General features: G+C 38.8%; 3 protein-coding genes across 4 annotated transcripts in view; 1 reads left to right on the forward strand and 2 right to left on the reverse strand.

Moving 5' to 3' along the window:
• Positions 1-23,571, reverse strand: part of LOC136252145 (ubiquitin-like modifier-activating enzyme 1) — a 571,137-nt gene that overhangs the window by 344,760 nt on the left and 202,806 nt on the right. Inside the window, exon 24 of the mRNA XM_066044535.1 lies at positions 8,049-8,120. Within this exon, the coding sequence (XP_065900607.1) occupies positions 8,049-8,120 (72 nt within the window). The remainder of the gene's footprint in view (positions 1-8,048; positions 8,121-23,571) is intronic.
• On the forward strand, positions 12,254-16,574 carry LOC136252146 (uncharacterized). Of its 2 annotated transcripts, XM_066044538.1 has the most exons (10): positions 12,254-12,365; positions 12,688-12,738; positions 12,786-12,848; positions 12,909-12,989; positions 13,051-13,113; positions 13,162-13,269; positions 13,318-13,422; positions 13,471-13,648; positions 13,700-14,004; positions 14,085-14,359. In XM_066044538.1, exons 1-10 carry the CDS (start codon positions 12,332-12,334, stop codon positions 14,210-14,212), a joined length of 1,116 nt encoding a protein of 371 aa, XP_065900610.1. In that variant the 5' UTR covers positions 12,254-12,331; the 3' UTR covers positions 14,213-14,359. The 2 variants fall into 2 exon arrangements, with proteins under 2 accessions (XP_065900610.1, XP_065900609.1); XM_066044537.1 differs by having other exon boundaries at positions 13,700-16,574.
• On the reverse strand, positions 16,157-19,029 carry LOC136252151 (uncharacterized). Its single transcript, XM_066044543.1, has 3 exons — positions 18,843-19,029; positions 18,470-18,520; positions 16,157-18,422 (listed from the first exon to the last, which is right to left on the reverse strand). The coding sequence occupies exons 1-3, from the start codon at positions 18,997-18,999 to the stop codon at positions 16,990-16,992; spliced, it is 1,641 nt and encodes a 546-aa protein (XP_065900615.1). The 5' UTR covers positions 19,000-19,029; the 3' UTR covers positions 16,157-16,989.

The following is a 23,571-nucleotide window of genomic DNA, read 5'->3' on the forward strand; positions in this document are numbered from 1 at the left end:
GGATCCGGATCAGCATTGGAGGTTTACAAGATCGAGATACTCTAATAGAGCAGTCAGCTAACTACTCTAATAGAACATTCACTGGAAACATGTAGTTGGTTCTGTTAAGGAATTTTTCCAAATCTGCCTACACTTATATATACAATGAAGTGCATTAGTCTGTTTAAAGAGCTTCATTCATCTACTTGTGTAGTTAATATGTATGGCAATACATAATTCAGGTTCACAATTTCCATTGAAAATGCTCTCAGATTCAATCTTGTATTGTTCAAATTTCAAAATTTTCCACTTTCAACATTATTATTCTAACATGCACCTATTCAGTGTTGTGCAATTGTGAGAGGGATGCATCATGTACTTGGTTGTCTGTACCTACCCAAGCTTTTCCATTAGCAAAATACTTCAGAGAGCCATACCTATAATCTAAAGGCAGTATATAAAATATCTACAGGCAGAAAATATTATGAATTTTATGTGGAAATGTCTCCAAATTGCAGTGTTTTAGCATCAAATTTTCAAAATTTTCCTGGGGGGGCATGCCCCCAGACCCCCCTAGTTCCAGCATGCTTTGCATGCTGGGAAGTGTGCTTCGCTACGTCTACCCAAGAGATTAGTACCTTGAGTTAGCCCCCCCCCTTTTATAAATCCTAGATCCACCCCTGCATGTATACCACCACTGCCCACCAGTGTATTAAAAATTCTCAGAGGCTCGTAATGACGTTAAACTTGTATTAATACTCTGATCATACTGTACGTGATAGAGCAGTCACTTCAACCTAGGCCGAGGATACAGCCAGCGTGATATGCATTATCCACCAGAAATTTGGCTATTATTATAATTTCTAAAAGAGTTTACAAACACAGATAATCATACAGGGGGTGCGAGCTATATAGTAGAGGCATTATCAACATCATTAGTAACTGAGGTAGATCATTCCATAATTTTAGGCAAGAAAGAATGTAAATATGTTTCAGTTCTAATTGGTGCTGATAGCATAACAACAAGAGTGACCACAAGTACATGAGGTTAAGGCAGTTAGAGTAATTGATGAGACTTTAACAAGACCGTGTATCAATTTAAAGAGCATAAGTAGTTTAAGACATTTTCTTTTTTTGTTCTAAAGGTGGTCCAGCATGAGAAAAGTCATTCATAATGAATACCATAGGCTGCACTCCTCTGGACTTTTTCTAATTGATAGATTTGATATTGTACTAAGACATTATACAATTGCCATTCTGTTAGTACAATCGTATGCTTATCTTATAATTTTTTAGCAATTGAGTTGCAAAACACTCTAATACAGCAGTCACTGCTACTTCCGCCACCAGTCGTGAGAAAATCTGTGCTCTGCTACCCCCTCAATTACAAATGAAGAGTGTTCTGCAGCAAAGGAATTCTATTTCCACCCATTCCTCCATTCCTGGTTTTACCATTACCCAATATACAGTCTACAGTGCATTGTGACAATAACAAGTGAAATTCGTGTGCACAATATTTCAACCAATCAACTCATTTTATTTTCAACCCACAATCAGTTTTTGCGCGATAAATATTTAAAGCAGAAGTCACGTGCGATTACATTTTAAAATTCATAAGAAGCTATCTGAATTTGCTTTGTCTTTTGCTGTCACACAAGAAATATTAGAACCTGTGACTACCACTGTAAATTTGTTGATGCGCAAAAACCTCAGTATGTGTAATACAGTAGCTGACAAAATCAGGACCTCAATCAGGACATCTTGATCCACTATTGGATGGTCTATATTGTAACAGGTTCCCCTGCAATCATTTATCACATAGTGTCTAAACATCATTCTGATTCTTAAAAACAATAATAATAATAATTTAAACATCCTATAGCGTTAACTAGTGCACACTACACAGCAGACAAGATGATCCAGTTACTAACGGAACTTGTACTTGATGTAGGGCGCCTCAACATCTTCACCATCCTCACCATCACAACAGATCTCAAACACTAAATTGTTCACATATGATGGAATCTTCTTCTTTGATACCTTCTGAACCACCTCTGTTAACCTGTAGGAGGGGAACAAGGTGTGATATAGTGGTGTGTATTAAATAGAATGATATATGTACAGAAACATTACAACACAAGTACACACATATACACACAGGTAAACAAATACTAGTTGCCATTGCCACAGTCAAACAAACAATAAAACTGGAAATACTTGTATTACACAACCTGGGCAGGAAAAGCATCTCAAAGGAGAGCTGCTTCATAGACAGACAGACAAAATAAAATCATTGTTGACAAGCCTTTCAACTAATGGTCACTCTTACCTAATAAAAAATAAAAACAGCTGAACTAGTACTCCACAGCTGTACCATGTTTCATGGGTGAAGGTATACCATTAAATTTCGTGCATAAAAATTCCGTGGTTTGCTAAAAAGACAGGTTTGTAAGTGTATTAAATTTCGTGGGTATGATTTTCGTGGTTTAATCCAGTTTATTTTCTCAAGGAGCCGCGGGGAGCAAAAATCGTGCGTTTAAGGTTTACAGCTTACTATTGTTTGCATATCTTCAGTGGCTACTCCATTTATGCTGGCGTACTTATCTGGGACTAAGCAAACCATTTTGTAGGGCTGACTCACCACAAAAGAATCTTGCTAGCTGGAAAAATACTTGAACAAGGCCATCAGTATCTATTCACATGGTGAGCAGGAGCACGTGCCGTCGTTAGGTCATAGCTATGTAGCGAATTACATAGAATTAATATAGCTATTATGCACGTTAATAGTATGAAAAGTGCATTGGTGGTAACGGTTAATAGGTCTGCTCGAGCTGAGACGCGAGTTTCTAAATGGATTAATTTTTGTGGATCAGCTTTATGTGGATTAATTTTCATGCATCAGCTGCAAACCACAAAATCCACGAAAATTTATACACTACGAAAATTTCTACACTTACGGTACGTCTCACATGGACATCACCCATTATGCGACAGTTGGCACTAAGGGGTAGGCAACAAGCCAAAATCGTTTATGAAATTTCAAAGATGACTGCCCATATTTCATCTTTCAGAAATATGACTGCCCATATTTCATCTTTCAAGACAAATTTCTCCGTAAAATTCAGTAATTTCAAAATTAGTAAATCTGCAAATGTTACACTCTGTAAAATTCCATAAATTTTCATTAATTTTCCCGATCGTCAAATTTCATCTTTCAAACTGTATAAATTTCAGGCAATATTTCATCTTTCAGAAATAATTTCAGAGATGATATACGAAATTTCAGGTTGTTACCTACCCCTCAGTTGGCACATCCCTAGATAGCTAACTCCACCAAGTACCCTGCTGGGGTGCTGACCCACTGACCCAAAGTCTACAAGAGTACTATTAACACAGCCACCTGACTGCTTCTCCAGTTTCAAGGTCCCCGTTAATATGGATGGAGCAAGTTTCCTGCTCCAGGGGCACTTTGAGACATCAACCTGAAACCAATGCAGTAGTCAAGAGATTGGAGCATCCAGAGAAGACAATATACATGCACATATACACATACACACATAAACTCACGGCATGGTAAGGCGCTCTTTTCTCTTCTCTGCTTGCATAAAGAAGGAATACAACATAGACACTCCCTGTGTTACCATGGTGATCTCTAGTTTATGTGTATTTTAATAAAATCACATACCAGATAATCACTAAACTATTAGAATACACTAGACACACCTTGAAGTGGTCCATGAGGTCTTGTAGAGTCATCTCTGAACCATCCTCCTTTTTACTGTCTAGTTCAAAACGATCCCACAAATTGAACTCCTTATCATTGTACTGTGAATCAGACAGTAATATCATGGTGGGCATTAGTTGGGGTAAAACATACTACCATATAGTATTGTAGAAAACTTTGGCGGCATAAAATGTTGGTAATTTTGGCATTTAATTTGCCACCAAAGTTTTTCTGCAAAGTATATTTCCAGCTACCATTACATCGCTAAAGTATTACTGTATGTGCCAATAGCTATTAACCAAGTTTTATGCTACGGAACTTTCCATACGGTACTAACCACACCCTGTGCATAGTTTGAATAATGGGAATATAAAGTTGGTAAATTGTAGACTGTTAATATGCCTGCCTGACATTCCTTACTGAGAATTAGAATTGTGACAAATAAGGAGTTTGTCATTCCTCATCATCACACCACCAATATGGTATACCACTAGTACAATTTTCTACCTACTTTTTTCTTAGGAGCAGGAACTGGTTCAGTGAAGGCAAAGAATGGTAGAGCAAGATTAATGAAGCCATTCTTGTATGTGCCGATCTTCTCACATTTGTTGATCAGCTGAAATGGAATACAACAGATACATGATGGTATGTTACAAACTCAATAGATAGGCAGACACAGACTTGTACACTACACACAGAAACAAACACACCACACACATACAGTTACATATGTGCACACACAAATAGCACACTTGTACACACACACACGCACGCACGCACGCACGCACGCACGCACGCACGCACGCACGCACGCACGCACGCACACCTTATACATCTCCAGACACACCAACCCAACAACCAGTGAGGTAGTAGTAGCAATAGCAGGAATGATCCTACCAGCTATTAACTTGCTCTGTATAGAGAACAACAGAACAAGTAATGTACAACACTTCCACTTAAACAATATTGGTTCTAACTCTCAAAGTACACAAAAGGAGTCCCCTATACATGTTACATTACCTGATGTTTATCAGCCAGTGTGATGCCATAGTTGGTGGCCCTGAGGTTGGATGTTGACACAATAAAGTCCATATGATAATTAGCGTCATCATCTTTCTCAAACTCTTTAGGGTACATCGTGATCGGTCCAGGGATAGAATCTGCCACTTGTTGTAATTCCTTCTCATCTGATAATATAACAAGAGGTCATGATATTAACAAGTGATATACGAATGTGTACTCTTGACAATAGTACAAACACATAATTATTATACAGTGGACTCTCAAACCCCCATGGTCTCTGACAATGAATGCTCAGTAAATTGTTTGGATAATACAAGCAGTTTCATTTATATACTCCAATAGATCACACAGCTACTTAAAAATAATTTTAATTGAACAGTCATTCAATGAGAAATAACTTCACTACACATGAGAAGATCCTATGCACAATCTGGCCATAAAATTATTTCTGTTCGGTGTTATCGTAAGTTGGATGTGGCTGTTTTAGAGGAAATACTAGCTGATGATGATGTTTGGGACACTGTGCTTTTGTTTGATAATATTGATGACTCAGTGGAATGCTTAACAACTATTTTACAAGGCCTTTTGGATGCATTACTACCATTGCATCGTATTAAACAACATGTCAACCCTTGGGCTGTTGCTGGAAGTGCTCATGCAGCAAGGCGTTTAAGGGATAAACTTTACTGTAGGGCCCTTTCCTCTGGCACTGTGGAAGACTGGCAACAATTTCGTTTTGCTCGTAATAAGGCTAATAGTCTATTGAAGTCTGCCAAGCTGTGATATTTGTCTGATTTATCTGAGTTTTCCTAAGGACATTCTAAAAAGTTTTGGTCACATTTTCGTCACTTGTCTACAAAGGGTACCAAGTCAAGTTTGAGTAATAGCAGGAGCGCATCAAATCCTATGGACAAGGGAGCATGTAACTCCGTAAACAGCAAAATTCAAACATGACTGCCGTGTACTATAAGTAACTTTTAAAATTTCCTAATTAGGATATTATGCAGAGGTGCATGCTTGAGTATGTCACGTTTCCGCTGCAACGAAGCAAAGATATGGAAACGAAGTTCAATGGCACGACGGACGAATAGTAGCACAGGCTTAGCAGGACAGTCTTCTACAGTCATTAATCACGCGAAATCACTCCGCTTGACTATTCCAAGCACCACCTTCGACTCAACGATCTTCCTATCGAAGCAGCTTTACACAAGACGATGGAGTAGCATCCCATTCAGTGTATGCCTGTTGCACGTAACAATGATGTAACAATGATGTAACCAATTATATTCATAGCAACACTGGACGCCATGTTTGAATTTCGCCTGTAGTATTGGTAGTGTACGGAGTTACACGCTCCCTTATCCATAGGATTCGATGAGCTCCTGGTAATAGTAACTTTACTGCAGATGATATCAATGACTATTTTTTGTCTGTTCCTTACAATACTATTCAGTCTGTATCATCAACTTCTGTGTATCTACTTTCTTATTAACATGATTGTTGTGATACCACATTTCAAATATCTACTTTTGATTTAGATGACACTGTTTCTGTATTGCCTAGCTCGGACTCTGCTAAAGCTACTGGCTGTAATGGACTTCCAGTGAAAATTTTGATGGCATGCCCACTAGCAATGAGTAGGTTACTGACTAAGGTAATCAGTATTTCATCTCATAGTTTTCGTAGTCTAGGAAACATGCTGTTGTCACACCAGTTCAGTAAGAGTAGTTCAGCCTTGACCAATTTTCGTCCTACTTCAGTTTTACCAGTGTCATACACAACCAATTAGTTTTGCATTTTCTGATGCGTAATCTGTTTTCACCCTACCAATCTGGTTTTCGCCCTCACCACTCAACAAAAGATGTGCTTTTGTATGTGGCTGATTCATGGCATAAAGCTGTTGATGCACATAAGTTCGTTGTTACTGGCTTTTTGGACTTGGCAAATGCGTTTGACTGTGTAGATCATAGTATTTTATTAGACAAGCTGACTTGCTATGGTGTTGTGGGTGATGCTCATACATGGTTTAAAAGCTATACAAGTGATCAACAACAATCAGTAAAGCATGGTGGCTTTCTATCTTGAGTAGGGTTCTGTTGAGATTGGAGTGCCACAAGGCTCTATACTAGGGCCTTTATTGTTCTCTATATTTGTGAATGATTTACCAGCAATTGTGGAACATGCTGATGTTAACATGTATGCTGATGATACTGAGCTACATTGTTGTGGTGAAAACTTACAACATGTTCAGGATAACTTTCAACCTGATCTTAATCGAATATAACGTTGGTTACAAACAAATCAGCTACAGCCAAGTCTGCGATAATGTTGGTAGGATCCTGGCATAATTACGGAATCACACTGTGTCATTGTTTATTAATGGAAAGGCTCTTGCCTGTGTGACTAGTACATGTTATCTTGGTGTGATTGTGGATGAACATTTGACTTGGAAATTACACATTAACTATGTGTTGAAGAGGATAAGATGTAAGCTGTATGCTTTAAACCGTATGAAACCATTGCCAGACTACATACTGTCTCAGTTATATCAATCCTTTGTCTTGCCCTGCCCATTTTCAATTATTGTGATGCTGTCTGGGCAGTAACATCTTCAATTTCTAAACCCTTGGAACATCTGTACTCTCGTTTCCTGTGGGATATTTCCACGTGTAGCTCATTTGTGAAACCTATACTGATGGAACGGCATCGATTTCATATAGTACTCCAGGTGTTTAAAGTCATACACAAACTTTGCCCATCTTATTTGAGGGATTGGTTTATCAATGTGGAGGTATATACAGGATGCAGTGGACATAATACACTACATCGGGAAAAATGGATAGTTTTATCGTGGAGCAGTGATTTGGAATAACTTACCCCCTGCATTGTGTAGAATAAATGGTCTATTTGATTTTAAAGCTACTTTTAAGAAATTGTATTGTTAATTTTTCTGTACTTTCCATATGTTGTATTTCCATGTCAATGTTGTGTTTTGTATATGTTTTGTTGTGTTTGGAATTGTTTTCTTACTGTATGCTATTTGTAGGACACTGTTGAAAAACAGTTTTTCTAACTGATGCAGTCTCCCGTTAAATTATTAAATCACATGCTTGATGTATCCGACTGGATTCCACAGATTCTGCAATACTGCCAGGGTTGTGCAGTAACCTCAACAGTCTTTCTATATTATATTCATCACTCAAAGCCCCACCCCTAAATTACCTGCAGCAGCAGCTTCAGTTTCAGTAGTATCTATCTTAACACCTACAATGAACACAATATAACACTAAGCACAGAAACACACACACACACATGCACAAACCTGATTTGGGTTCAAATTTTACTACCTGAACTTTGCAGACTACATCATGGATGTACTTGTGATCCTCATTGGCTGAAAATGACATGACATTATTAAATGTCAGACTAGTACTACACATCTCATAGTATAATACAATTCAAGTGTGTAAACCTTCTAATGATGCTGAGTAACTCTGTGTCACAAAGGACCACCACTGGGACATCAAGCTAGAGTCCTACTAGTGCCATCAACTGTAGGGATCTGCCAATTATGCTCATTATTTTACCTATTATACTATGCTGCACTGCTCAAAATTTGGCCTATTATGCTTAAATTATGCTTGATACCTCAGTTCTTATGTTTTTCTAGTAAATTTTCACTTAATGGAAAAATAGTTGCTGAAGTAGTCTAAATCCTTGCTTGTCAAACTGCATGTCACAGAAAAGATCGATATGCTCTAATAGAACAGTCAGCTGTCTGATTATTTTATGACTGTTCTATTAGATTATATCGATCTTTTTCTGTGATATGTATTTTGATCAACAAAAATTTATGGTAATGCACAAATATTCTACCTGTTATGCTAGCATTATGCTCAATGCTTTCAGGCACCTATTATGCTCATTATTATGCCAGCATAATCGGCGGATCCCTAATCAACTGTACTGAGCTTGAAGTACATTGTGGTGTCCTCAAATGTAGTTTAAATAAAACATGAGTGATCCTATATCCACTATTCCAGAGGGATATAAACTGAGCTTGTAGTTAGTACTAACTAATAGTACTTATATGTGACCGGCTGAGCAAAAACCAGCAATTTTTGCACATTCCTCAAATTCCATTTTATTGCATCTCTGTAATCTATAGTAACAAGAGTGGACAACCAAAGTTTCAGCCTTTTGTGATGAATGGTCTTGAGAGTAATAGTGCTTGACAGCTGGAACAGTGATAAACTCGATTTGTACAGCAACAATATGGGAAATAAATTACAGTAGCTTAGATGAACGATCATAACTCATGATTGAAACAAGTTACAAAGACAGGGCTTGGCTCAATTTGTGCACCATGAACTGGCAATTCAATCAAGGTATAGTGCTTTCCCTGTACTCCTCCAGGTTGACAAAGAAGGCCAATCCAACAAAGAAATAACAATGGTAAACACTGTTTTTACTGCATCGTAAATAAGCACCCATAACTCACGTATCCTTTGCTTCGCTAACACAAAACAAAGATTTTCTTACTCTGCATAAACAGGTAAATCCATAGGTGTATAGATTTTATTGATTTGAACCTAATTTCCGGCGTATGTAAATTTTTCATGTAGCACACGTATTTTTACCCAGTACGGTTTTATTGCAAAATAGAATTTTGCAAAAATGGCCGGTTTTCACTCAGCAGGTCACATAGCTATATGCAATGGCATATGGCACATCGAGTTAACATGCAGTGTTTAATGAAACACAGCACATGATTTGTCAAATTTCAACAATTGCTTGATTTGTCAAACTTTCCCTCTGTGCAAAACAAGCCACAGGGTTGTACTGTACAAATGTGACTATAATTCAAACCACAGTGGTAAACTTACATTTTATCCCATAAATCTTAGCAAATAATATTGATGCAGACACTATAAAGTTCATGTGTAAAGTCTACAGTGATAAGAAGACATGTACTAATGGGAGTACTGTCATGAAAAAGAATGTAATATTTCAGGTAGTGGCAAACTTCACAAATATAATGTGCATTTGACAAGGGAAGAGTTTCATGACTGCAAAGTGTTTCCAGAGAACCCATCAAGTCTAATATCACATACCAATACATTACTTACCTCAGTGGGGTCAAAAATAATTGGTTTGGGGCATCTTTTGGGACCACTCCAGAATGGTTGACCAGATGAGGTTACCTGAGGAGGATAACATTATTACAATTGATTGTGGTATTTGGTTTGCTGCTCACATGATCTGCTGGGAAGTTAAACAACAATTGAGAGATGGTATTGTAGTAATATTCCTGGAACTGATTACGAGCCCGTGTTGTACAATCATCAAATGATCCCAGCTTGCTGACTAGAGCTGCTGGAGTAATGCACACCACATATCAGTGTGACTTTAATAAATTGGTGCACTAACCGACTGCATTCCACTATGTTTCGTTGTCTTAGCAATAAACTTGGGATCACTAAATGATATTGAAAAGTTCAGTAATGGATGTACACTTTTCACTACTACACATGCAGTGTATACAAAAAAAAACTTAGTAACTTATTTCCCTGTAACAGTCATAGTTTTACATAAACACACAGGCCAGATAAAAAGAGTATCCTTGTGCACAAAAAGCCAATGAAATTTTGAAACACTACATCATCACTGAACACACAGCTAGTGAGGGATGGTTGATGTACACTATTCCATGAGACTTGTAGACACTATTAGTTATACAAGTCACTGCTTGATAGTGAGACATGTTGCAGCATCATTATTACACCATGTGTGGGATCACATGATGTGATGGTTACAATGCAGAATACAGTAGATTTCTCTTGAATTCGAATTTTGCGTAGCCCGTGTTGTGCACGTGCCAGGCTTTGAAAGTGAAGGCATGTGCACAATACGGAATACAGAGATTCGAACGCAAGTGAAATCCACTGTACACATCAACAAGATCACTGTAATTGTATTATAACCATAAACAAGAGTTCATAACATATATACTGAGGAGAGTATCCTACTCTCATATACTCCTGTAGAAGGGCGTATCGTGAAATTATGATGTAGCACTTCTGAGTTCGCCTGTTTTTCTCTGTATAATTAATGATGTCATTAGTTGAACATGGTATTGATTGAACGTGTGCCTAACAACGTCGCTAGCAACCAACTCTAAGCATTTCTCACCGAACTACAATCGTTGCTTCATGAGTTAAGGCTGCTTCGTAGGCGTTTCTTGCTAGGCCATTCACGAATACGGCTATCCTGAGTGTCGCGAGTGTGAAATGGTGCTTAACGATTCTTACACTTTTATGGCTGCTTGCATGTCACAAACCGCAACATCTTGTGGTTACATCATAACTTCACGATACGCCCTTCTACAGGGGTATATGAGAGTAGGATACTCTCTTCAGTATATATATAATGAACTCTTGCCATAAACAATAGCGGTTGTGGTGGTTGTCCATGGATTACGATTTAAGGTAGCCAGTGAAATTGTTAGCTTTTAGTTAACAAAACACTAGTCTTGTACAGACCAAGGGGGTACAGTAGATTTCAGATTGTTACTGAACAATTTACACATGTGATTTGCACACACATACACTCTTATATTGTTTAAACCAAAATTATGTGAATTGTTTCGCAAGCAGTCTGAAATCAACCGTAACAGTAAAATCCCCAAAGAGTGTTTAACATCATTAGTCATGTATGTAGTATATTATGTGTGAACTCTACAATGGAATTTTACTATGGAGATGAGAAAAATTGACTCAAATGACTAGGAAAGAAAAACCCATGAAATATACTAGCACAGTATGTCACCAACCTGACATGTTAGGTTAGCATTCTGAGCTGGCTGTACAAACAGTCCTTCAAATATGTCCCTTGCCCACTATAATAAGAATAATAGCAATGATAGCATACATCACCTAGTTGTTACACTGCCTAGTTATCAGCTTTACATAACTTTCAAAACTTCTTAACAAAAGATTTAACAAACCCCCAAACTTCAAGTATTGTGTATCTCAAAATTTTCATGCAGTAAATTATACATCTAAACCTACAAGTATACGGTCTATTCATTAGGGATGCCACGACATAGAAATTTTTATGTCACATGTCATAGAGGTTTATGTCACGACATGTCATATGTCACGACATAAGCAAATCTTAAAGTTTCACAACTGAAGCTATTACTTATGAAACTGCATAGCTATTTTGATTCAAACATGCAAAAATATCAACTTAAACATCAGCAATATTAATTATGAAATCAACAACCAACAATTGCTCATACTATTTTTATTTTGTCAATTTTTCTCATATTTATTGCATCAAAATTAATCAAAATGAATGGAAAAGTGTGCATTATTAGGAGATATTTATGTCACGACATAAAGAAGCCTATGTCATATCATATCATGGAACTTTATGTCACGACATGTCATATGTCACGACTATCGTGGCATCCCTACTATGGACGATATCCGCAATGACGTATACTTACGCGTGCGTGACGTTTTATTGCGTCACCATCGTTATGGCTTCCGATATGTGGGGACTTTGTACAGGAATGAATGGCGAACGTGGCTGTTTGTGATGAATGACTCAGTAGATCTGAAGGAACTTGCTGGTGAGCGATATTAATAATATTGCGATATGAGTAATTACTTTTGTGCGCCGTTAGCGAGTCCCTGTGGTCGATTTCTGGCTAGTGGGCATTAAATGTGAGACGAGCTATCTTTAGAAAACACAGCGTGCACACGTTAAATAAGTTTACCCTTGTCTTCCAAGGACCACCTAGCTGGTCAAGCCCCGGAACCTAGCTACTAAGCATGTTTTCATGTGTATGGCTGGGTCCTTGAAATGTTTTTGCCCTATAAAGGCATACACCCCAAGCAGCAGGGCATGATATGATCCAGACAGAGTTTTAATGTGTGTTACTAATATTGTAGGGTGTGAAGGCAACACTGCTGCGTCCTGCGCTGGCCAGGATACCATTCCAGGTGAGATTTTTCAGTGTACACACATGCAACCAAGTAGTCTTCTGCAGATGGTGAACACAGTAGTGCTAACAGCAGTCCAGCAGCAGAGAATGGCAGGGATAGGATCCTTGGTAAGAACAACTTTATGCTATATATCTACCTTTTATTCATATTGTATCAACAATTTATAGGTTATGGCAACCACAGTGGCTGCTTATCGCATGACGACTTGGTAGCTTTCACAGCAGACAGTGGCATGGATGGGCTTGCTGGTATGACCATTTTAACAGACAGATGTCAGAAAATTTTGACTGTAGTGTTTGTTTTATTTAGACTGTAGTACCTATGTTTTGCGTGATGGTGCATATTCTGATGCAGCGGAGACTAGTACAGTCGGTAAGATGGTTTGTGTAATTCATATGAAGTTATCAAGCACCATCTCAGGCTCTGAAGATCTTGATAATATTATTGATGATGATACTGACAATGATGGTATTTTATTGACGGAAGCTGATATACCTAGTGCGAAGAGTAGTAGGGATAAGGCCCTTGGTAAGACGATTTGTGTAATTCATATGAAGTTATCAAGCACCATCTCAGGCTCTGACTATCTCGATAAGATCACTGATGACGATCCTGATGATGGTATTTTATTGACAGAAGCCGATATACCTCGTGTGAAGAGCAGTGGGGATAAGGCCCTTGGTAAGATGATTTTTGTAATTCATATGAAGTTATCAATCACCATGTCAGGCTCTGAAGATCTCGATGATGATCCTGATGATGATGCTATTTTATTGACGGAAGCTGATATACCTGGTGCATCACTAAATGGCAAGCATCCTTCAGAGCTGAATGTTACAGAGCTGAAGAGGTGGCTCAACTGTCGTGGTGCGCCTGTGAGTGGAAGAAAGCCAGAGCTGATTGATCGGTAAGAATATGCATTTTGTTATTATTGACCTTTCATGGCCATGATTTGTAGAGTATGTAATTATATCAAGTATGGCTGGGACATTTACCTTGTTGATCCTGATGGTGGTGCTAATGTACAGAATAAGCTACAAGTGGCACAGTTGAATAAGAATCCTGAAGATGTTACTTTACTGCGGATCATTCCTGACATTAAGGACAGCCTCTGGACCAAGGAGATTTGCAAAGCCCCCAGTGTTACTTTCGGCACGATTTATCAGTTTTTAGTTGAACGTAAAGTTTTAATCAAGAAAGCCAACCATTTAGAGAGTGTGATTGATAGGAGAGACGGTTCTGATCTTGGAGTTCATGTTCAAGGTAATGTCAATCTGAGCCCTGGTACATCTGAATCAGTTAGCTATACTCGCACGTTGGACAAAGCTTATTGCTTTTTTCAGGATGGCCATGTTCAGAAGGTTCGATACCATCTAATGCCAAGTCTCCCAGAGTATGTTTGCATCGGAGCATCTGTACTACCATCAATGAAGAAGAACAATTTGTACAATGTACGTGTAGTATTGTCTAACAACACTGCACATGTGTGCAAAGCCATCTGTGATTGCCCAGCTGGATTATCTGGCTGCTGCAATCACATTACAGCTACGCTATACTGTGTTCAAGAATATTTTCATTTAAAGATCAATGAAGAGGATGAGAAGAGTTGTACTGAAAAGCGGCAATCCTGGAATGTTCCAAAGAAGAAGAAGGTAGATGCACGACCAACTAAGTTGGTCACATTGACTAAAAAAGTTTACGGGGTAGAAAAACAACCAAAACTCTGTAGAGTTAATCAGTGGGATTGTCGACCTACGTCCAGAAGGACTGCACATCCGGAAAGAAGAACAAGTTTGGTGAACAGATTGAGTCAGATACACCAAATGAAAACTGTAGCTGCATCCCACGCTGTTTCTTCAGCTGTCAGTGATGGTGACAAGAAGAAAGCATCTAAGACACAATCTATGTTATGTAGCTATGGAACATCTTGTTTTTTACAGCTGTTGGATGAGGAACCAGCTCCATCAGAAAACAGACTTGACCAAATTAGAAAAGAACGAATTGCCAGAGCAGAAGCCAAGAAACTTCAATTTCAGCTGAGTTTATTGTGCCTCACCAAAATAGTAAATCATGACCATGATTACTGTACAACTACTTCATTGATCCAGCGTAAAATTGATGGTGTGCCTGCTCCACACCATTTGGTCAGGAATCTTTATGAAGAGCACGTATGTATCAGTCCAACAGAGGCAGCAGATTTGGAAATCAAAACTCGAACTCAAGCTCAGTCGAGTCTTTGGCATGAAGAGCGAAAGTTCCGAATTACTGCTTCAATAATGAAGACTGTGTGTCATAGAAAGCCAAAAACAGATATGATTCCTTTTATCAACAGCAAGTTAGCTCCAAAACCTATCACCACACCTGCAATTGACTATGGAAAAAGAAATGAAGATGTTGCAATTGGATGTTACATTGACCATCAGAGGAAGAAGGGAGTTATTGTGAAGGTGTGTAAATGTGGCTTGTGGATTGATTCAGCCATACCATGGTTAGCTGCAACTCCAGACTCCATACTTGAAGTGGGTGAGGACAGAGGATGCTTGGAGGTGAAGTGTCCTTATGTATGTGCCAATATGTCACTTGCTCAGGCTTCAATGAAATCATCCTCTTTTTGTTTACAAAATGGTAACGGAACTTTGCAATTAAAAAGAAACCACCAGTATTTTTATCAGATTCAAGTACAGCTTCATGTTACCCGTCTGTTATGGTGCGACTTTGTAGTATGGACTCCTAATGAAATTTACATCGAGAAGATTGATTATGACCAAAGATTTATTGAAAAGGCCATTTCAAAGGCTCGGACTTTCTATTTCACTGTGTTTTTGCCAGCTATAGTTCCATATGTCCTCATTCATGATGATAACATGCCGATTGTTGATCTGCCTTCTGCTCCTGTTGTGACAAAAACTGCGAGTACTGTGTACGAAGAAATTGAACCATTAGATTTTGTGAGTCCAGCAGAAACTTTCACCATACCTGAAGCTGTAGAAAATGCTGTCTACAAAGATGTCATGAGTGAATATGTTCCTGCAATAAGCAAGTCACAGCAATCGCCATGTGTACTTCCATCGGTTATTCATGACAAGAGCTCACAAGTTGTCAACCCTTTTACTATGACAAAAACTGTGAAGCAGAGTACTCAATCTGTTTGTGCAACAAAAACCTCTATTACAAAAACACCACTGAAAGTGGATGACTATTGTGAGGAGGTTTCAATTATGGGTGTCTCTGCCATCAGCCACTCACCTCGACAGTTATCTATTGTATTGCAGCAACTGCATTATGCACAGCATAAAGTTTATGGTGATGGCAATTGCTTATATCATGCAATAGCTCACCAAGCTGGGTTTATTGAGCAAAAGTCTTCTGGAGACGTATTTGTTGCTCAACAGCTAAGAATTCTAGCATTGCATTGTATGAATAAATACCCAGAAGTACGTAGAGAGGATGGCATTACACAGCTTCAGTGGGAGGGAAAAAAAAGCCGTATTTTGCAGTTGAGTGAATGGGGAGGTGATTTGGAAGTTCGTCTACTTGCTATAACAATTGGAAGAGAAATAGTGGTTGTGACTGGATGCAGAGGAATGTTTACATCAGCACGGAAATTTCCATGTAAAACACCTCCTGTGCCAAAAATGAGAGGGGGCATTTTTATTCCTATTGAAATTGCAGAGTTGTGTGTGCAGTGGAATAACTATGAACCAATACCATTTCTTATTGTATACAATGGTGTTAATCATTACGATTCTACTGTTTGTATAAGTTAGTCTATGTATGTATACATTGACATCTTAATATTGTTTACAATGATTATTGGCATCAACACACTAATGGCGGCCCAAAATTAGTCAGCATGCAACAAACGTATATTATGTCACTGATAGAATCCCACATGGAAGCAGGCAAGGTCTCTCGTAAAATATGATAGTCCTTCACACGACCAATTGCCCTTTCCACATGTACTCTTAAGCGAGCAATTTTTTTGGTTACAAATACATCATTGGCTGGCATTTGTGAATTAGACTGAAGGAATGGCGACATATTAAGGCGGACACCATATGGGACTAACATGTCTTGTATTGTAAATCCTTTGTCAGCCATTATTTCATCACCGGGTTCTAATTTTGCTAATAATCCACTAACTTCTACCAGTTTACGATCAGATATTGAACCTTCGTATGCTTCAGAAACAAATGATATTGCCCCACTTGGTGTTACTCCAATCAAAATTTTAACTGTGTTTCGGCTTTAGTACGCTGAATATGTGCAAGCTTGAGAAAGCAAAGAAGATGGTCGCTCAACTGAAAACTCAGTAGCATCAATTATAACTCTAGTGTTAGGATAATCTTTCTTGAAAGTCTCGGGCATATATTTTTTGACTACGTGCCAAGCTGGAAATGTTTCAATTGACTTAAAACTGTGGAACATCAAGTTGATCCAAGTGTTTGTGATTCGCGACACAGATGGCTGTGAAATATCAAATCTGTAGGCGATGTCATGTTCAAGTAAGCCTAGTCGTAGCCAAACTAATGTCAAAAAAAATTGCTCTTGTAATGGAAGCTTGAAGGTACGTCTGACTTTCACATCACTGTAGTCACATTCACTTCTATGGCCACTCCATTGCCGCATCACTTTAGCATCAGATTCTAAAATCTCCTCATAAAATGCCACCAGTGTTTCATAGTCATTGAAACCAGTGTAAAATTTTACTAAAGTGTCATTGCCCTTGATGTTTTCCATCCTAAACAAAGACTTTTTAAGCATATTCTCTGAATCTGCAAGCTTTCTTTCCATATCTGCTAGCTTACATTGCATTTGCAATAGTTTACTCTGGGTATCAGTTAGATTACTCTGTACATTGGCGAACTGTCTTTCATTATCTGCAAGCTTGCTCTGCATATCGGCCAACTGCTTTTCAGTCTCTGCAAGCTTGCTCTGTGCAACTGCCAACTGTCTTTCCATCTCTACAAGCTTGCTCTGTGTAACTGCCAACTGTCTTTCAGTTTCTGCAAGCTTACTCGATGTACCAGTAGGAATGCACCCCAAATCTGCTACTTGATTTTGAAGCTTTAGAGTCTCTCTTTCAAAATCTGTTATAGAATTAGGAGAATCGGTACCTTCACAATCAGTAATAAAATGTTGCAGTTCTCCATCATATGTATCCATATCAACATCAAGTGCAGAAATATCCTTCACACCACAGCTATCAACTGTTAATGGCTGCAATGCCTTCGTTGAAGTTATCGACATACGTTTCTTTTTCTGATTCCATGGAAATACAGAAGGATCGGCGGAAAGTTTAAGACATTGCTTTTCACCTCCAGACTTATAATCATCAAGTACAAAATGCTCCGAACAAATTTTAGTATTCTGTGTAATAGCAAAGTGCTTTCCAGGATCACGGCGAATTAAAGCAATCCACTTTTTTCCTTTAGCTGAATTTGCAACAGGAAAAGTGTGAAATGATATTTTTGGCAGACCTAATTTTTCCTGCTCTTTCCTGTGACCAGCAGAATTGTGACAATCTGGTACGCAACAATAGTGCCCTTGCCAAGACTTTTTCTTGCTACTGACAGATTTGGCTGCACCTTCACTATGAAAGTGATCATCCTTTGATTCATCTCCAACATTCTCTGCTGCAGGTAGATCAGTTCTGCTGTTAGCACTACTGTGTTCACCATCTGCAGAAGACTACTTGGTTGCATGTGTGTACACTGAAAAATCTCACCTGGAATGGTATCCTGGCCAGTGCAGGACGCAGCAGTGTTGCCTTCACACCCTACAATATTAGTAACACACATTAAAACTCTGTCTGGATCATATCATGCCCTGCTGCTTGGGGTGTATGCCTTTATAGGGCAAAAACATTTCAAGGACCCAGCCATACACATGAAAACATGCTTAGTAGCTAGGTTCCGGGGCTTGACCAGCTAGGTGGTCCTTGGAAGACAAGGGTAAACTTATTTAACGTGTGCACGCTGTGTTTTCTAAAGATAGCTCGTCTCACATTTAATGCCCACTAGCCAGAAATCGACCACAGGGACTCGCTAACGGCGCGCAAAAGTAATTACTCATATCGCAATATTGTTAATATCGCTCACCAGCAAGTTCCTTCAGATCTACTGAGTCATTCATCACAAACAGCCACGTTCGCCATTCATTCCTGTACAAAGTCCCCACATATCGGAAGCCATAACGATGGTGACGCAATAAAACGTCACGCACGCGTAAGTATACGTCATTGCGGATATCGTCCATTCATGTACTAACCTGAAACATCACTACACATGTAAACATCACTACACATGTAAACATTACTACACATGTAAACATCACTACAAGCTTAGTACTTACATGAAATGTGTAGTCTTTGGTACATACTAAAAATGGAGGCAATTCGTTTCAAAACATGAATAAACACTACCCAGGGAGAAATGATGTGCAAGACTTGCAAGTTTGCAAGCAAGATTCTTGCACAGAAATGTCCCTTTCCTTTGCAAGCAATGCACATGTAGCTTACTTGCATGTTTCTTGCAAGTCTTGCATGGAAAATGTCCCTTTTCATGCAAACACTTGCAGTCTTGCAAGAATCTTGCAAGTCAATTCTACCTGGGTATAGACTGTATCTTACATAACCTTGTTTGTGAAGCATAGGCAAAGTCAATGGTATGAGCTCAGAGTAACATATTAGATAGAATACACTCTGTGTCTCTTGACTAAGACAGTTTCTGTAAAAACAAATACAGAACAATTATACACCACACGTACAGTATGGAACTTAATAAGCAGACGTACACTATGGAACAATACTCAAACATTTAACAATTCATGGAATAGACAATATATGCACAACTTACAGTCTACCGTATTTTTCTAATAAACATGTGACAAACCCTACATCAGAATTGTAATCAAGTGACCAATAGTCATGTAGAACCATCTGCAACCAGGATCAAAATCAAATCAAGTGGTCAAGAGGTAAATTAGCACTGAATCAATCGATCAAGACATCCTAGAAAGTGATGACGTCCTAGAAAGTGATGATTAAGCTAGCTCAAAAACAAAACAAGAAAGCAGTCAAGGCTGTTTTTAAAGAGAAATCAAATGATCATCACTGTATACTTCTGTCAATCAAAAACCTTGATCCCGGTTGCAGATGGTGTTACAGGACCATTGGTAGTGACCACCACATAAGCAGTGGTCGCTACTAAAAATTGCTGTAATCATAGATCCTTTATACCCCGGGATTGGAATCTTCTGTTTTTAACACTTCCATCTGCACCTCCATCGACACCTTTCTACAAAGATATCCATGAATTGATGCATCAGCAACTCAATTTTAGGCTTTTTAGCGTATTAATTCTCTGTTTAGTGGACAGTACGGGCAATGAGTTTACTTCAGTTCGATTAACAAAGGATGGATAAGTACGCAGAACAAATTGTAAGTTAAGAAGACGTTGTTTCAGGCAGGTAGAGCTAGACAAAATTTGTCGCCACCATTCAAGCGGCAAGATTTGAACACGGAGACATGGACTAATGACTTTGCTGGTTCGATTCCTTATCCCGAGTTATACTTACGGACTGAACTTGACGCTCATAGAGTGAACAATTCGAGAGTTACAGCTAGCCAAAGTTTTAACCGCTTGGGTCTGTTAGCAAGTTTTGTCACTGTTTTTGTGTCCACAATCACCTTTCCGCCTTATTCAAAGTAAAGAACAAGACTACTGTATCAAACAACACGAAATTCACTACAGAACAATGGATCAGACTTTTCTCCTCCCAGTCAACATCAATAGACGATATGCACTCTATTACTCGAACGAAAAATGATCAATTAAGCGTAGACGGCGCAAAACTCGACGGTAACTTAAAAGCGGAAGTCCCATACAAAACACGAAAAGAAGTGTATGGAAAGCAAGATGGCCTGTCCTTAGCTCGAGTGGTGAGTTATTGCTCGAGCCGCATTTGCTTCCCATACTTTTGTATGGGACTTCCGCTTTTAAGTTACCGTTGAGTTTTGCGCCGTCTACGCTTAATTGATCATTTTTCGTTCGAGTAATAGAGTGTGCATATCATCTATTAATTAATGGTGAGGATAGTCCAGCACGTAAGTACAGCAAGTATGCGGAGATTCCTATCCCGGGGGTGTAAAGGTAATTGATGGTAAACAATAACAATCAAAATGAATGCTAATAGCGGAGTGTGCAAACAGCATTAATTTATGGGCAGTAGAGTTAAAGGAGTATACCAGAACACTAGCTAGTCAACCTTTAGTCTTATGCGACCATGCAGGTCTTCAGTGTGTGGACGGGAAATGACAAAAGAAAAGGGGCTGTGTCTGTCTTGTACTAATTAAATAGGCAATAACCACAGGTACACGTGGATGTCACACATACATCTTAATTTATATACCTCGCCTTACAAAAAGATGCAACGTCTAATATAAGTTTCCTGAACAACGATCTTGTCTGTATCCGCGAAATACTGACACTTTACTGCATGTTCGGATCTGGGACCAGATCTAGACAATACGTGCTCGTTGATTTCGTAGACAGTCAGCTATCTCACACACGAGTAATCCACGCATCTTCCACCACTGCATCTCAACCGAAGCGTTCATTATAGCTATCACGTGATTACTTGTTATTGTGCACGTGACCCACGTATTATCAATTATTACTAACACTTTACAGTGACCAGCACTGAATTTTGTCAAAAGACTGGTTTGTACAAAAGGACAAGCCTCTTCGATCGTGGTTGCCGTATGCCGGCCGTGGTGGTAGGGTTTAAATTAAAATGAGGCTATACCGCATGCATGCCAACTTGCACTTACAGCCCCTGTTACAGGGGCGGATCCAGGACCTCAGTGGCAAGGGGAGGGGCACAAACAGGCAAGTTGTAGGTGGTTAGGGAGAGCCAGATTGCCAGATCCTCTTGTTAGTTTCTGCATTTTTGAATCAGCAAATAATACACCTGATAGCTATAATGGCCGGCATAAAAAAAAATGGCGAAGTGGCGCGTAGCACGTCTTTTGTCAGGTCTTTTGCTATTTGTTTTACGACATTCTGTTAGTGATTTTAGTGAAGATTTCGTTCCTACTAAAGTTTATGAGGTGAGTTTTTCGTTGAATATTCCGCACTTCGTGAATTATGGCGTGACACGTGGTGGAGTGTGCATTAAAAAGAACAGTTCCGCCTTGACTGTCGCTTCTCTGCTACTTCTCTGTGGTGACATTGCTCTCAATCCTGGCCCGTATCCGTGTGGAGAGTGCTATGTTAATGTTGGTGATGATGACAGGGCTATTTTATGTGACGTGTGAAATCTGGTATCACGTGAGCTGTGATCCTCTCAGCGATGCTCAATATGGTTCTTTTGTTGATTCACCAACAGATGATCCGTGGTTTTGTTCCAGATGTACTCAATTTGGTGGTGCTCCAGCATTACCCAAACATATACCTGCTGATAAGGCTTTAAACTGTTTGTATTTAAATGCGCGAAGTATATTTTCTAAGCGGTTAGATTTAGCCGTATGTTTGACAACACTTCAATATGATATTGTTGCAATCACTGAGTCCTTCCTAGATGACAGTATCACAGATTCCCTTGTTGTACCTCCATCATATGTTGGATTTCGTCGCGATTGTAATAGACATGGTGGTGGAATCTTAGTTTTAGTTGGAGACAATTTGACACCTATTCGTCGTCCAGATCTAGAGTTGGACTGTGAGCTTCTGTGGCTTGAGTTATTCACACAAATTGGTCCTGTGCTGTTTGGTGGTACATTTTATCGCTCGCCTAATTCTGACGTATCTGCATTGAATTCTTTAAACTATTCATTACTTTCTACTCAATCAAAGTACCCAATTGTGTTATGTGGAGATTTTAATCTACTGCATATCAACTGGTCAACAATCTCTCCATCAGTTCCATCTCCTTGTACTTTATTTTGTTCCTTGATTTGTGATAACTATCTAACTCAATTAGTTAACTTTACAACCAGGCAAGATAATATTCTGGATCTCATTTTTGTGAACAATCCTAACCTTGTATCATGTGTTCAGCCTGTTGACAATCTACCTGGTACTGATCATGATGCGATACAGTTTTCTCTGGCTGTAGCCCTGCCAAAACAGGCGACCTGTTCACGCTTGTTATACAATTATAAGAAGACTGATTTTCAACACTTTTGTGAAGTTTTGAGTCATGTACCATGGTCTTGTATTCCATCTGATAACATTGATGAGGCATGGTCAATGTGGAAAGATCTTTTCTTTTGTGCTGCTGATTCTGCTATTCCTAAGGTGCAGTGGAAGAAGTCTAAAGTGAAACATTTCAGCATGGTTTTATTCAACTGTTGTATTAGAGATGACTACCCTACTAGGGTATCTCAATTTTGAAACCCTGACCTCGATTTGTATTAGCTGATGGGCCAGCCAGTAAGACAGTTTACATTGGCACCTGTTATATTATTTCTCAGAGTTTGTAGTAATTCAAGGTACTAACTAACAATTGTAACCATTGTAAAGCAAATTAAATGGGCAACTAGGGTTTAGTTTCTTGTGAACTGTTTTATAGCCTGTACAGCAGCTCTGCACACTACACAACACCTGTGTGCACTCATATACAATGGTATAGTAGATCTTAGAATGACTCAATTTGAATATGCTGACAAAGTCTGAACGATATTAAAAGATTTATATATATTATGTGTACAGCTAGCTATATATAGCCATATAGCTTAGACAATAATCAATGGACAGTGTTAAAAAGAAATTTTGTTTGATTATACAATGCCACTCATACACACAGCTAACTGTGTACTTTTATACA

This window comes from Dysidea avara, chromosome 4 (assembly GCF_963678975.1).
Source record: "Dysidea avara chromosome 4, odDysAvar1.4, whole genome shotgun sequence".
Classification (NCBI taxonomy): domain Eukaryota; kingdom Metazoa; phylum Porifera; class Demospongiae; order Dictyoceratida; family Dysideidae; genus Dysidea; species Dysidea avara.

Coding starts and splice junctions, on each gene's coding strand:
- LOC136252146 (XM_066044537.1), top strand. CDS start 12,332: ATGAATGACTCAGTAGATCTGAAGGAACTTGCTG. Junction 12,366..12,687: donor AGATCTGAAGGAACTTGCTG/GTGAGCGATATT, acceptor CTAATATTGTAG/GGTGTGAAGGCAACACTGCT. Junction 12,739..12,785: donor TGGCCAGGATACCATTCCAG/GTGAGATTTTTC, acceptor AGTCTTCTGCAG/ATGGTGAACACAGTAGTGCT.
- LOC136252151 (XM_066044543.1), bottom strand. CDS start 18,999: ATGGACGATATCCGCAATGACGTATACTTACGCGTGCGTGACGTTTTA. Junction 18,521..18,842: donor AGATCTGAAGGAACTTGCTG/GTGAGCGATATT, acceptor CTAATATTGTAG/GGTGTGAAGGCAACACTGCT. Junction 18,423..18,469: donor TGGCCAGGATACCATTCCAG/GTGAGATTTTTC, acceptor AGTCTTCTGCAG/ATGGTGAACACAGTAGTGCT.